The following is a 16,358-nucleotide window of genomic DNA, read 5'->3' as shown; positions in this document are numbered from 1 at the left end:
GCCTCGAACTCAGAAATCCACCTGCCTCTGCCTCCCAAGTGCTGGGATTAAAGGCGTGCGCCACCTCTGCCCGGCTCTAGCTCTCAAAGGCATCAGGCATGCACGCAGCACAATTAGACATACATGTCGTAGGCAATACGTACAAGCACATAAAATAAAATTATAACAATTTTAAATGTCATGATACTCAATTCTTTTTCTGTTTGTTTTCAAAATAGGATTTCTCTGTGTAGCTTGGCTGTCCTAGAACTGGCTTTGTAGACCAGGCTGGCCTAAACGTCACAGAGATCTGTCTCTGTCTCCCAAGTGGTGTGACTGGAGTCATGCACTATCACTGCCCGACTGATACCCAATCCTTTAAAAACTAAACAATTAAAGAACCCTATGGCTGTTGACTTCTCAGTTTTCTATTTAAAAGTTCTGAACCCAGCTGTGGAAAGTGGGAGTGAAGATGGGTGAGCGAGCACTGCTGTCCAGTGACTTACACTTATGCACATTTTCAACATCTGTAGGGTCCTGCAGGATCTTACTTAAGCCTTCCAAAAGAAGGGCTGCCTTGTGGTAGCGATAAATAATGTCTTCAGTCTGCTGAAACATCTCATCCAGGGCTGCAGATTGAACCTGGAACCAGTTAACAAAACAAGAAGATTTGCAACTCCAAGGATATACAAGTTCTATAGACAAGTACCTTTAAAAAACATATTAAAATCAATATACTTCATGAAAAGAAGACTTTGTAATGTTACACTTAAATCCAGAAAGGAAAGAAGCAATATAATTCCTAGTATAAAATTCTTATTGTCTTTTTCTTTTTTGTTTTTTTTTTGTTTTTTTTGAGACAGGGTTTCTCTGTGTAGCCCTGGCTGTCCTGGATCTCACTCTGTAGACCAGGCTGGACTCAAACTCAGAAATCTACCTGCCTCTGCCTCCCAAGTGCTGGGATTAAAGGTGTGCGCCACCACCGCCCGGCTCTTATTGTCTTAATGTAGTGTAATATACTACCTACCATTCCTATCAATAGTTTAGAGCAACAATATACTCTTGTCAGCTTACATCCTAAAGCTTTTTCATAAAACTATCTATTTTAGTAGCTGTCAAGGTGAAGCCAAGGGTATATCAACAATAAAAGTGCAATTTATCTAAATGGCAGATACCTATTATGTTGAAAAGGTCTAATTTTCTCCATTTAGATACTTAATAACCCTATGCTACATATTTCTTAGAACCATTTTCTCCACAGTAAATAGAAAAAAAGATCCAGTATAGTCAACAAATGGAAAAATAGCTTTTCCTTAGTGTCTATAGTTCAATAAAGTCAGTAAATTGAAGTCAAACACCTAAAGTTTTGGGAATTAACAAAGTACTATTTTTTTCTAAGTTTTACAGAGCCAAATTTCCTTAAGTAGCAGAAAATGCAGAAACATAATTAATTTAACCTCTAGATAAAAACTATAAAAGGATAAGAACATACCTATATAAGTGAAGTTTAAAAGGAAATATAATAAAATTTGTCAAATATAACAACCAGGATTACAAACTACAGTAAGTTTATTGAATAAATTACATTATATTAAGTACTACTTATATGTCAGGTAAGTCCAGTTACTTCATTAGGTAATCGCACACTTGGGACTTGAGAAAGGATAGGATATAAAACTCTTTTCTTGGTTGTTGTTTTGTTCCTTTGTTGTTGTTGTTGTTGTTGTTGTTATTTTGAGTCCAGGGTTTCTCTGTGTAGCTCTGGCTGTCCTTGAACTCACTCTGTAGACCAGGCTGGCCTAAAAACTCACAGAGATCTGCCTGCCTGTCTCCTATGTGCTGGGACTGAAGGCATGTGCCACCACAGCAGGATATAAATTCTTAAAGGACAGATCATTTCAAGTAGGTGTTTGATTCAAAGACACCCAGAGAGAAATACTATAGTTATAAAATATTAAGCCTTGAAAGGTTTACCATTTCCACAGCACAATTATAGATGAGTTTCTCTGCGGTCACACTGTTGATTTCATCAATAAATCTCTGTTTATCGGAGAAGAAGCGATTCAGCTTTTCTGTAAGTTTCTTGCACATGGTGATGCAGAATTTATATCTTTCATTCAGATTTTTAACAACTGAAACAAAGTTGAAATTGGAATTATTTTTAATTTCTTCCAGAAGTAATGTAGTGACAAGTACCTTTCCCACTGTTGGAAGGGAAGTGACACTATATGGTCACTGAAGGAAAAGATGGGAAGTCAGGTTCTATGATCTTTCAGTACAGAAAGACAGATCCAGCACTGCTGAATTTTCTCTATCAAGTAAAGAATTAGAAACAAAAAATCAGTGGACAGGAAGGCATGGCCCAAAGGGCCTTGGAGCCCCATACTACCAACTGTTCTATACCTTGTTTCACAGCTGTGGATGGGCTCAGCTTCCCGGACTTGATCTGAGCTTTGGCGAGATGCAGGGAAGCTGCCAGCAGCTGTGCTGCCTTCATATACAGCACCAGCTGCTCCACTCGCCTGCACCAGAAGACAGTAGCAGAGAATTATCCTGGGAATCGACCCACAAGACTCAGCATGCTAAATACCAGGCCACCATCCAAACAGCTTTTCTTTTTTTTTTTGTTTTTTCGAGACAGGGTTTCTCTGTGTAGCCCTGGCTGTCCTGGAACTCACTCTGTAGACCAGGCTGGCCTCGAACTCAGAAATCCACCTGCCTCTGCCTCCCAAGTGCTGGGATTAAAGGCGTGCACCACCACTGCCCGGCCCAAACAGCTTTTCTAGGGGACTATGTCCTCATTTTTACCACCGTGAGAAAAGATTTTCCTATGTAACTCTGGCAGGTCTCAATTTATTAACCCTCCAGCCTTGTATCTCAAGTGCTGGGTGTGGAAGACACTTGGCTCCTTCCTTATTTTTCAATATATATCTAACTCCTGAAGGGAGGAGAATTTGTATGGAGAGATATATGTGAACTTTGAATACTATAGGAACACTGAAACAAAAATACATATAACCTTTTGGCCATCAAATATCTTCAGTGGTAAATTTTCAGAGAAAGGTAATGCTAAGGTTGTATAATAAACTCTTGGCTAATATTTCACACAATGAAACCACATTTTTTCTTCCAGCTTTTAAAAATAAGACCTGACTTCTAACAAGTAACAATGTCTACATTTAGATACAAGTTTATAGAAAGCATAAAGAATCTGGAAATGAATGACAGGAGGTACCTACCCCCAATCTTTGCTTAGCTGGCTGATCTGGTCCACAACTACACTCTCCTGAATCTGATACAAGGACACAGCAGATGTGCACAGCTCAGGGTTCCCACCCCTCACTGCTGTCAGGTCCAGCACACACTCAGTAAACATTAACATCATATTCAGATGGCGTAAGGTGTCTGTGTGTTCTCGCTGCAAAGGCAAGGTGTTTTATAGGATTTTAGGTTAAGGACTTAATTGCATTATATATACAAAGTTTTCCCATATTATGAATGTTGGAATGATCAAAGAAAATCAATGTTTTTAAATTTTAGAAAGCTGTTAGAAATACAAATCAAACCAAATATTATACCTGGATATGTCTGCATGTATTACACTATGAACTGTGCCTTTCTAAGACCAAACTAAACCCAAACCTTAATAATTAAACCAATGTGTGTAAAACAAAACATGACAAACAGACATCAGGAGTACAAGGGAGAACTGGGAAGATGGCTCTGTGGGTAAGTACATAGGCTGCTTTTGCAGAGGACAGAGGGTAAATTCCCAGCACATTCATGATGGTTTACAAACACTTGTAACCCCAGGTCCATGGGATCTGATGCCCTCTCTTGACCCACGTGGACAACAGGCAAACATGTGGTACAAAGACATAACATTCTTTATGCAAAACATTCATATACATTAAACAAAGTAAAATTTTAAAAACTGAAAGATGACAAGAACGTTGTAGGTGGTACAGTGTAGAGAGATGCTCAGCAGGCAGAAGCACTTGCTTTGCAAGCTTGAAAGCCTGAGTCTAATCTCCAGAACCCACGAGGGGAAAGAGAAAAGAGACCACATCTCAGAACCACTCGTGACATGGGAGGTAAAGATAGGAAAACCATCCAGAAACCCAAGGGCCAGCTATTTAGGAGCACACATTGCAGCAGAAACAAAAGAGGTACTGCTTCAACAGAGTCCAGAACCAACTCCCCCAAATTATCCTCTGATCTCCATGTGGCCTATGTATGGCACCTACACTCTCATATAAATAATAAACTTAAAAATTAAAAATATTACAAGGACACTCAACACTAAATCAAACTTTTTTGGGGGACAGGATCTTGCTATATATCCTAGGCTAGCCTGTAACTCCTATCCTTCTGTTCCACTCTCTGAACAGCAGGAATTACAGCAGCTGCCACCAAGAGCTATGCCTCTTTATAGTTCAGTGAGCTTATTGACGTGTTATTTTAGAAGGTTTTAGATCTGGGGCAGTTTTTAGTTAAGAGTGATTCACAGCAAAGCTCTGATTTTCTGTGACCTACTTAGTTATTGATGACAGCTGGGGAGACACTCTTAAAGAATGTCCTTTCAAAACAAGTGTTCTAAAATTTTCTTCTTCTTTAGTTATAAATGAATTTTATTTTTATTTTTAGGTTTTTTGAGACAGGGTTTCTCTGTATAGCGCTGGCTGTCCTGGAACTCACTCTGTAGACCAGGCTAGCCTCGAACTCAGAAATCTGCCTGCCTCTGCCTCCCAAGTGCTGGGATTAAAGGTGTGCGCCACCACCACCCAGCATAAATGAACTTTAAAATCTCAAATAAGACTAAACCTCTATCTCTGTCTCTGTGTGTGTGTGGGGGGGTAGTATGTATGTCTTTCCTTGATCAGTATTTGTATTTTTGTGTGTCTGTGTGAATGTAAATGTGTGTGTGGATGCACACACTTCTGCATGAATATGAAGGTCAGGTGAGGATGTCGGGCATCCTCCACCACTCTGCCTATTCTTTTGAGGTAGGGTCTTTCTCTGAACTTGAGGTTCCTGCTTTCTCAGATAGGCTGGAAGCCAGCAAGCCCCAGTGACTCCTCTAAACGGGTGGAGTTATAGGTATGTATGGGATACATGGCTTGTAACCTGGATGCTAAGATCCAAATTCTGGTCCTTCATGAATGTGTAGTAAGTGTTCTAAACCACTGAACCTTCTCCCCAGCCTATACCTTATGCTTTGTGACAGAATCAGCCCTTAAATGTAAATCTGTGATTCAGACAGACTGGCTGGCAATTAGCTTCAGGAATCCACTCCCTCAAGGCTGTGGTTACAAGTACTATGCTATGTCTGTCTTTTTTTTTTTTTTTATGTGGGTTCTGTGGACCCAAATTCAGGTTCTTGTATTTGTGCAGCAAGCACTTTATAGAGTCATCTCCTCCACTCTTCCAAGTTTCTCTGAGACAGGAGAATAAAACACTTAAATTTCTAAGTGTCTCTCAGCTGTATGACAGCGTATTGGACTATATTCACCAACACACAGAATGTTATCCTTAAGTTGGGAGTGAGGAACTGAGAGGAACAACTCCAAAATCACAATAACAACCCGTGGTTCTAGATTTGTGCTCAGTATGAGGCGATGACATATAGTGTGTCTTCCCTGCAGAACTGGATGTACAGAAGGAAGAACTGAGCTGTGGGTATAAGCATCTAGTCTGCTTAAGCAGGACTATTTTTATGTTAATGGCTAACCTGGTATTATGGCTCATTGTTACTATTATTATTGACATAGGATCTTACCTTGTTGCCCGGGGTTGACCTCAAACTCAAAACCCTACTGCCTTGGCTTCCAAGTGCTAGAGTTACAGGTTTGTGCCATCATGTTGGCATAATTATTTTTTATTTTATAACAATATTTTTATTAATTCTTTGAGAATTTCATACAATGTATTTTGATATTTACCACTGATTCCTCTTCCTAACTCCTTTCAGATCCATTTCCACCTCCTTACCTCCCGATCTTCATTTCTACTTTTTAAAAAATAACCCACTAAGTCCAATTTTTTTGCTGTCCATATACTCCTATGTGTAAGCCATTCACTGGAGCTACAGAGATCACACTGTTAAAGAGAATTGACTTTCTTTTCCCAGTAGTTAAACTGTCCATTGACTGGCATTGATTTAAAATGTATATTTAGATACATTATTTTTACCTAATGAAGAGAATAAATTCTGAGAATAAAAAGTTATGTTTCTAGGAAAAAAATTTAAAAATCTTACAAATAGAGTTGGGCATAGGTGGTGCAAAACTGTAATCCTAGCACTGATAAATTCAAGGCCAGCCTTGTCTACACAGATTTAGGACATCCAGGGCTATATAGAAAGACAAACAAACAAAACAAAAAAGGGAATTTGAAGTAAGAAATACTTGATAACGTTTGTTCTTTTATCATCACTAGAATACTCACATCAGATCAACAATATATTCACACATCCCTGTAATCTCTTCCCTACCTCCATCAGTGTCTCCTCTGGTAGTTCAGGGGCTTCAAAGGTGATGAGACCCTCTAGGCTGGGTGGTGAAGCACCATAAGGCACGTATCTTAGGCTGGGAGCTGCCTCTGCTCCTGGTGGGGAAGAGCCCAACCCTGGGCCAGGAGGGGAACCCACACACACTCGGCCACTCGCAGAACACAAGGAGCCTCCTGAGCTGCTGGACCCCACTGCAAAGAAACAATACATGTAGCACTTGTTCACAGTCAGTCAGAAGGGACATTCACACTCATGCCTCTCATTTACTGAACATAACCTACTGAAGTGACAACGAAAATACTTAAAGTCCCAGGCTCCTCATTCTGTAAATAGATGAACATATTTCTTTATATACATACATATACATATATAACAAAATCAGCATTTCTAGTTTCCCGACATTACATTTTAAACAAATTTGTATAATATGCAATTTATACAATATTTTTTCTCCATAGACTTAAGTATAAAAATGCAACAGATGCACAGTAGTTCACTAACTTTACATATACAATGTGTATCTGGAATCATTTTAAATTGCTGATTTTGTTTGTATTACAAATTATTACTAAAAATAGTTTTCTTAAGTTATTTCTTTGTGATAAGTGCACCAAGGTAGGAATTCTCTTCTCTCCACTCCTCTCCTCTTTTCTTTTCTCTTTTCCTTTCTCTTCTCTCTCTCTCTCTTTCCTCTTCTTTTCTTTCCTCTTCTTCTCTTTTCTAAGAAAGAATCTTTCAATGTATCCCTGGTTGTCCTGGAACTCTCTATAGACCAAGCTGGTTTAGAACTCAAGAGACTTGCCTCTCTCTGCTTCCCAAGTGCTGAGGTTTAAGGTATGCGCCACTACACCTACTATTATAATACAGTTCTTCCTGAGACTAGCCACATAACCTTCTCAAGAAGCATTAGGTATGCCTACAAAACCACATCAGCCCTGGACTTTATACTTGAAAAAAAAAAAAAAAGAATTTTGATATAGCTGAGCTCCATGTGGAGAACTTTTGGGGCCGCTTCTAGAAGCTTGGCAGGAATTTGACATTGGTCCAGGACTAGAAAGTAACTTCAGGCAGGAATCTGATTTTGGGTTAGAACAAAGAATAAGGACAAGAACATGACTTTGGGCTAGGACAGAGAAGTAGACTCAGATATCTTGTTCATCCTGATAAGCCCTTAGAAACAGTGATCAAGTGAGTTTATTGTCTGCTTGTTCCTTGACTACTTGTGTTTATTGTCTTGCTTATTCCTTAACCTAGAACTGACCTTATTACTTGCATGTAATTAAAATAGTATAAAAGCAGATTGGGAAAAAATAAACCTGCCTTTAGTCTCAGAACTGGCTGGGTCATGCTACAATGCTGTCTAATTGTCTTTGTTCTTTTTAATCCTCACTCCTGCCCTGGAGAACCTGTTGACTGACTGAGCTGGCTTGGTCAGCCCTGGTGGCAATGTCTTTAATCCAGCACTCTGGAGGCAGAGGCAGGTAGATCTGTGGGAGTTCAAAACCAGTCTGGTCTACATAATCTGACCCTCCTCCCCTCCAAAAAAAAGAGAGAGAGAAGAAAAAAAGTATTAAAATGGTAGTTTATTATCTAAGATTTCAAAGTATTTTATTGTTGTGTTGTTTTGTTTTGTTTTGTTTGTTTGGAGACAGGGTCTCTCTGAGCAGATCTGGCTGGCCCGGAGTCCACTCTGTACTTGTGAATATCTGTGTAACAGTGCTTCAGCTCTACCACTCACTACCTTATCCTTCCCTTATTCATTTACAAGCACCTGGCAGGCGGTGGTGGCACACACCTTTAATCCCAGCACTTGGGAGGCAGAGGCAGGTGGATTTCTGAGTTCAAGGCCAGCCTGGTCTACAGAGTGAGTTCCAGGACAGCCAGGGCTACACAGAGAAACCCTGTCTCGAAAAACCAAAAAAAAAAAAATTTTTTTTTTACAAGCACCTGTTTAGTAGCTTATTACAATACAAGAACATAGAAGACAAGGAGAGCAGCACATATAGTTAAGACACATGATCACTTCAAACCCACTCTTAATACTTTTTAAAAAGAATCTACTATTTTAAATTTTGTGTGTGGGTATGTACACATGGTACAGGTGCCTACAGAGGACATAGGAATTAGATTCACTGGGACTGAAGTTACAAACAGTTGTGAGCGACCATGTAGATGCTGAGAATTAAACCTGGGTCCTCTGGAAGAGTAGTCAATGCTCTTAACCACTAGTCAACTCTCTAACCTTAATCAAATACTTTCTTAATTTTTAGTATTAGTAGACAACTTAGACAGCATGGATGATTTAAAAAAATATAGGATTAAGTACAAACACTGGTACCTGAGGCACAAAAGTAAAATAGCATTTAAACCCAATCTGGTGGCATATGCTGTAATACTAGTTACTTGGGTAGCTGAGGTAGGAGAATCTCAACTTTTGAGGCTAGTCTGGACTACACTGTAAACCCAAGCCAGCCTGGGAAACACCAAAAAGAAAGGTGCGCGCGCGCGCGTGTGTGTGTGTGTGTGTGTGTGTGTTAGGGGGTGTGGTTCCACACATTTTTGATCCCAGCACTAAAGGGGTAGAAGTAGATGATCTCTGTGAGTTCAAGACTAGCCTGGCCGATGTAGTAAATTCCAGGCTATTCAGGACTACATAGTGAGACCCTGTCTTTAAAAATGTCTGGGGGAGGAGCTGGAGAGATTGCCAAGTGGTTAAAGAGCATCCACTGCTCTTCCAGGGGACCTAAGTTCAATTCCCAGCACTCATATGGCAGCTCCTAACTGTCTGCAATTCCAGGTCCAGAGGATTGAATACCCTCTTCTACCACTTTGGGCTAGGCAGGCACAAGGTGAATATACATACAGGCAGGCAAAAGAATCATACACACAAAATGATTTTTTTTTTTTTTTTGGTTTTTCGAGACAGGGTTTCCCTGTGTAGTTCTTGCTGTCCTGGAACTCACTCAGTAGACCAGGCTGGCCTTGAACTAAGAAATTCGCCTGCCTCCCAAGTGCTGGGATTAAAGGCGTGCGCCACCACCGCCAGGCCACAAAATGATTTTTAAATAGGGGTACATTAAGGGTACCAACTCCTACACTTGCATTTCCAGAACTTGGAAGGTAGACGCAGGAGGATCAGGAGTTCAAAGTTATCCACGTGAGAAGGGTTGGGGTAAACTGGGAATGCAGTTCAGTGGCACAGCACTTATCTAGCATGTGGGAAAGCCTTGGGTTCAATTTTCAGCACCACAATAAGTAAATTAAAAAATATATTTTCCAATAATTTATTACATCTGCTAAAATAAGGCTTCAGTCTTAAGAATGAAGTAGAGTATAAAGTAGTCATGCATATCTGTCTTCATGGAGAAGTCACATTTTACTGTCTGTTATACTGCATATAGACATGTGTAAGGATATATATAGTATATATTACCTTTACTTTTACAAAGTCGTCCCTAACACGTCACCTCATTTACTTCTGATATATAACCTTTAAGGAACGTAAACAGCTATAATCACTTTACAGGGACAGAAAGGCTAGAGAAGTGAGGTGACTTGTCTAAATTCACTACACTGTCATCAGAACTAGTCACATGATGTTCTGCACTAGAACAAGTGAGCCTTACCTGAGGTGGTTCTTGTTCGAAGGACCATATGAGTACAAGTAGGGGCTGTGGCACTGTGTGGAGGAGACCCCACGGTGAAGAGAACAGCTCTGGCGCTTGCTGCTGTTCCTGCGGGCAATGCCAGCATAACACCACAGGCTCCTGCAGGAGCTACAACAAAAAGTTGACCAGACATTAGATTACATTCACAGTATGCCTATATGTAATTGGAACATAAAGAAACTTATACTTTTATTAATTTTAATATTTATTTTTATTTTTAATTATGTATACGTAATGGGGCAAGTGGTTATAGGTGTTCACCAAGGCTAGAAACGTCATATCCTCCTGGAGTTGGAGTTATAGGCAGTTGTGAGCTGTCAATAATGTGGATGCTGAGAGACAAACTTGAATCCTCTGCAAGAACAGTAAGCACTCTTATCTGGTAAGCCATCTTGCCAGCCCCATTTAATATTAATTTTTAGAATTCTAATATTCATTCTATAATTAGATCATTCAATATAATATTTCCAAGCAAAAATACTTATTTTAGAGAGTCAGTGATCTGGGTCAGCAAGTGAAAGTGCTTGCCACCAAAGCTGATGATCTGCATTTGATTCTTCACATCCACAGGGTTAGAGGAGGACTGCTCCTGTCAAATTTTCCTCTGACTTCATCATGCATGCATGATAGTAGTGACATGTACATACATACATACATACATATACATACATACATACAAAAAGTTTAAATATAAATAAAAAGAGTTGGGTTTGGTGAGTCATACTTATTTATACTTATTTATTTGTTTTTTTTTTTTTTTTTTTTTGGTTTTTCAAGACAGGGTTTCTCTGTGTAGCCCTGGCTGTCCTGGAACTCACTCTGTAGACCAGGCTGGCCTCGAACTCTCAAATTCAGAAATCTGCCTCCCAAGTGCTGGGATTAAAGGCGTGTGCCACCACCCCCCCGCCCCCCGGCTTATTTGTTTTTCAAGATAAGTTTCTCAGTACCTTTGGCTGTCCTGGAACTCACTCTGTAGAACAAGCTGACCTCGAACTCAAGAGATCCAGCTGCCTCTGCCTCCTGAGTACAGGGATTAAAGGCGTGTACCATCACCAAATGGCTGATGTGTTATATTTTTAATTCCAGCACTTCAGAGGCAGAAACAGGCAGATCTCTAGAAGTTTGAGGACGGCTTGGTTTACACAGTGAATTCCAGCCCAGACAGGGCTATATTGTTAGACACGGTCTTAGAAAAAAAAATCTGTAATAAAAGAAATTTAGAGTAATACCTCTCCTCTCTATATATGAATACTCACACCAAAGCCCAGTATTCAATGTTTTGGATGGTTAGAAAATATCTGAACTGCAAGTTATACCTGTTGATAATTAGAAAAATTAGACAATGAAAATGGGAAATAAAAATACAAAGGTAAGCAACACAGATTAGAAAAACATAAAAGTTCAAACAAGGTATATCCATTCAGACTGGACCCTCACACCTGTGAGAAAGGAAGCACAGGGACAGCAGGTGTTGATCAGGCTGGGGCTGATGAGCTGAGCTTTATTAAATGAAGATTGGGCAAAAAGTTCCCATCCATCAAAACATGCAAAATCAGCAAGTTTAGTTCAGAGCCTTTCCACATTCAGACATCTAAGAATTATTACCTTTATGGGACCAAATAATAAAGTCAAATATTTACAATACATATCAAACATGAAAGAAGACACCTTATAACTGAAGGGAAAAACCTAAGACTTCTAGCTTTGCTTGCCTTCACATGAGCATAAATTAGTTTTTTTGAGTTATTTAAGAATAGGAGTAGTTTGCTCAAATTTATGTATGTGTACTACACGTGTGCCTTGAGCTTAATGGACGCTAGAGGAGGGTGCGGGATCACCTAAACCTAGAGTCATGAACAGTTTTGAGCTCTTGTGTAGGTACTAGAAACTGAACCTGGGTTCTCTGTAACAGCAACCAACACTCTCAACTCAGAGTCATCTCTCCAGCCCCTACAAATCACTAGTTTTGAAAGACTAGGATAGAGTCAATGGTATATACACTTTGCTTAGTATAACAAGGCTGTGAGTTCAATTCCTAACACTACAACCTGGTCTGCACAGTAAATTCCAAGCAGCCAGAGCTACTAAGCCAGAGTGTGGAGAGTTTTTGGGGCTGCATTTTTGGCAGGAATCTGACATTGACCAAGAAGGAAACGGGCTTCAGGCAGGAATCTGACATTGGCCATGACAGGGAAGTAAGTTCAGACAGGAATGTAACTTTAGGCTAAAACAGGGAAGTAATTTCAGTCAGGAATCTAAGTCTTAGGCTAGAACAAAGAAGTAGGTCTCAGGCATTAAATATGACTTTGGGCTAGGACAGAGAAGTAGGCTCAGATATTTTTGTCATCCTGATAAGCCCTTAGAAACAGTGGTCATGGGAGTGATCACGGGACTTTGCTTATTGCCTTGCTTGTTCCTTGACTATTTGTATTTACTGTATTGGAAGTTCCTCAACCTAGAACTGACCTAAATACTTGCATGTAATTAAAATGGTATAAAAGCAAATTGGGAAAAAATAAAACTGCCTTTAGCATCAGAATTGGCTGGGGTCATGCTATAATGTTGTCTAATCGTCTTTTTTTCATTTTAATCCTCACTCCTGCACTGGAAAACCTGTAGACTGACTGGGCTGGCCTGGTCACCGGAGATATTGTCCGAGAAGAAAAAAAGCTGAATAGTATGTTATTAGTTTCCTCCCATTAACTCTGGTGCAGATGACACCTCTGACTGAAGATGTCTAAGAAATTAACACTGTTCAATGTCAAACAATTAATTATGTTGTCTTTCTTTATTCCATATCTTAAGTTGCAAGGTTAACTATCTCTAAGAAAGTAACTGAAAAGACATGGACATACACCTTACGGATGAGAAGCTTTCTGTCTTGATTTACAGAGCACAAAACATCTAGTAACTTTAGATAACACTGGAATGTGCATTATCTGACACAAACACACAACCTCCTATTCCTGTTTCTTAACTAAAAGTAGAACTTTGTTTACTGTGCAAGAAAATAATGTTTATTATAGAGATTACAGAGATTACAGAGATTTATTACAGAGTTTGGGCTAGAAAAGGAAGGTTGACTGTTACTACAGTGTTCTCCAGAAGGAGGAGGGTATGAAGCCTGGATGCTGGCCCAGGATATCCGTTCCCTGACACTGCACTTTCAACTTTTCCTTCCCTAATATGACAGTGAGTGATTGTACTGAGTTCCCTAAGATACAGTTTTAGAAATATTTTATTGTATGCATGTGTGCCTGGCTGTATTTATGAGCATGAAGGAACTCATGGAGGTCAGATCTTCTGATGAGTTACAGTTGTGAGCTACCATGTGAGTGATGAGAACTGTAGGAATTCAGTTAAACTTAAAAATTAACCCCAGGACACATCCCAGGAGGAGCACATTCCTTAGTTAGAGGACACCTGCTGGATTAACATTCAGAGGAAGAAGGGAGAGGCCGATTAATATTCCTTAGACCACAGGGAAGGGAACCCAGAGCCCAGAGCCCAGAGCATGTAGACACCTTCCACAAGACGGACCCTTGCCACTCACAGACAAGGGAGGTCCTTGCCACCCCATTCCCCAAAGACCAATCAATTTAAAAATCACACTGTTCTGCCAATCATATTGTGCCTAGTCACTGTTTCTCTAGTCCACTCCTTAAATTGTATAAAAACTGTTCTTAGCTTTAACTCGGGGTTCCTCTTGCCTGCATGTGAGGGAACCCCAACCCACTGGCTATTATCATTAAACCTCATGTTTTTGCAGCGAATCCCCTGTCCGTGTGTGTTTCTGCAGGAGTGCGTCCCCTGGTTTGGATCTTAGAGTCCAACAGAACCAAGCCTGGAGCCTCTGTAAGAGCAATAAGTGCTCTCAACTGCTGAGCTATCCTTCCAGGCCCCACAAGGAACAGATTTTAGGACAATATCCTCTTCTATCTTCTAAAGCCCATACTTAAACTGATTTCTTTCTCATCAGCTATAGTCTCTGAGTAATGATTTTCTAAGAACCATGAACAAATATAAAAGGAAATTCCTGCAATGTCCATCCTATCTACAAGAGAGTACTACACATTTAAAGAGTTCATAAATATCCTAGGGGGTAAATGAACAGTAAGTAAAAATTGTAAAGAACATACAAAGATTTAGAAAACGAGGCAGATACTCTTATTTAGTGTAATGTCTTCAAGGCTTTTATTGTTCCATGTATAAAAAGTACTTAAGAACGGAGCATGATGGCACACTCCTATAATAATGAGCACTGAGAAGCGGAGATAAACCCATCAGGATTTAAGGTCATCCCTGGCTACATAATAAGATCAATGCCAACAATATTTAAAAAAACAAAAATATTTAAGGGTGTTTATTAGTGTACTTTAAGACCCACTAATATTATATTTTTCAGAAGGCATGAAGTTTTCCCTATTATCAACAATCCTTTTCTTAAGCTGAGATTTCATGGTTAAAGAAGAAAAATGTGTAATTATAAATGTTAACTGGTGGGCGGTGGTGTCGCACACCTTTAATCCCAGCACTCGCACTTGGGAGGCAGAGGCAGGCGGATTTCTGAGTTTGAGGCCAGCCTGGTCTACAGAGTAAGTTCCAGGACAGCCAGGGCTACACAGAGAAACTAACGAAAAAATCCCAGGGATGGCACCACACACAAGGGATCCTCCCCCCTTAATCACTAATTGAGAAAATGCCTTACAACTGGATCTCATAGACACTTTTCCTCAACTGAAACTCCTTTCTCTGTGATAACTCCAACTCGTGTCAAGTTGACACAAAACCAACCAGTACATAGCCCTAATTTACAAATTAAACTTTATCATGTATAGATAGGAAAAAAACCTCATAGTATATAAAGGGTATTGCAGCCTTTAATCCCAGCACTTGGGAGGCAGAGGCAGGTGGATTTCTGAGTTCGAGGCCAGCCTGGTCTACAGAGTGAGTTCCAGGACAGCCAGGGCTACACAGAGAAACCCTGTCTCGAAAAAACCTAAATAAATAAATAAATAAATAAATAAATAAAGGGTATTACAGTATCCATGGTTTCAGTCATCTATGGTAGGTCTTGAAATGAATTTTTGGCAAGTAAAGAGGAACTACTGTACAATAGCAGAAATCAAATTTGATATAGAGACTCAACAGTGGATACGTTCAGCAGAACTAAAGAATCTAGGAATTTAGGGATAAAGCAACAACATATGCCATCAAAAGAGCAGTATAGGGGGCTGGAGAGACGGCTCAGCAGTTAAGAGCACTGACTGCTCTTCCAGAGGTCCTGAGTTCAATTCCCTTCAATTACCAGCAACCACATGGTGGCTCACAACCATCTATAATGGGATCCAATGCCCTTTTCTGGTGTGTCTGAACATAGTGACAGTGTACTCACATACATTAAATAAGTAAATCTTCAAAAAAAATTTACTGAATCTTACCAATTACTCAAGCCAACTAACATATTTTTAAAAAGTTTAGACAGGCTCTCTCCACATAGCCCTGCCTGCCCTGGAACTGACTATGCAGAGTGGGCTGGCCTAGAACTCACAGAGATTAGCCTTCCGCTGACTCCTGATTGCTATGTCCAACAATTAACACATATTTTGTTATAGGCAGATATATCTTAGAAGGTGAAAAATATGTACAAATCATATTTTTATATGTAATACATGTTTGTGTGTGTTCACATGTATGTGGGTGCACATACATCTGTGTGAGGAGGCCAAAGGTTGATGTCAGGTATCTTCCTCAATTGTTTTCTTTCCAATTTTACTGAGGCAAGATCTCTTACTGAACCTAGAGTGTATAAATCCAGCTAATTGTAGCTAGACATCTTGATGCATGGATCCTTGTTTTTGCCTTTCAAGCACTGTAATTTCTGGCAGGCCACCACACGCTCCTGGCTTTCATGGGGGTACAGAGATCCAAACTTTGGCCCTCATTCCTGAGTGGCAGCCTCCTTCACACAGCCACCTCCCAGCCATATTTTAGTGACTCAGTGTCTCACTGTATAATCCAGGCTGGCTTTGAACTCACAACCCTCCTGCCTCTGACTATGAAGCACTGGGATTATGATTGTGGGCCACCTCACCCAGAAAATAAATTGCTTATTATCACTACTACACTTTTACTTTTAGGCAAACTATAATCTTTGTATCTGTTTACTTGTTTGTTTGTTTGTTTGTTTGTTTTTTGGT

At 39.9% G+C, this 16,358-nt stretch overlaps 1 protein-coding gene across 3 annotated transcripts in view; it reads right to left on the bottom strand.

The window, feature by feature from the left end:
• Ulk2 (unc-51 like autophagy activating kinase 2) overlaps positions 1 to 16,358 on the bottom strand; it is a 76,582-nt gene that overhangs the window by 3,486 nt on the left and 56,738 nt on the right. For 2 of the 3 annotated variants that reach the window (XM_028776459.1, XM_028776457.1), the window contains 6 exons: positions 10,117 to 10,266; positions 6,473 to 6,681; positions 3,219 to 3,397; positions 2,383 to 2,501; positions 1,954 to 2,111; positions 486 to 621 (listed from right to left, as the gene is read on the bottom strand). In XM_028776459.1, coding sequence (XP_028632292.1) covers positions 486 to 621; positions 1,954 to 2,111; positions 2,383 to 2,501; positions 3,219 to 3,397; positions 6,473 to 6,681; positions 10,117 to 10,266 — 951 coding nt within the window. Of the gene's footprint in view, positions 1 to 485; positions 622 to 1,953; positions 2,112 to 2,382; positions 2,502 to 3,218; positions 3,398 to 6,472; positions 6,682 to 10,116; positions 10,267 to 16,358 lie in introns of those variants that run through there. The other variant, XM_028776460.1, reaches the window with a different exon arrangement.

The sequence above is a fragment of the Grammomys surdaster genome, unplaced genomic scaffold, assembly GCF_004785775.1.
Source record: "Grammomys surdaster isolate TR1022 unplaced genomic scaffold, NIH_TR_1.0 270, whole genome shotgun sequence".
Lineage (NCBI taxonomy): Eukaryota > Metazoa > Chordata > Mammalia > Rodentia > Muridae > Grammomys > Grammomys surdaster.
The sequence above is the reverse complement of the archived record's forward strand: the minus strand, read 5'-3'. Positions and strand labels throughout refer to the sequence as shown.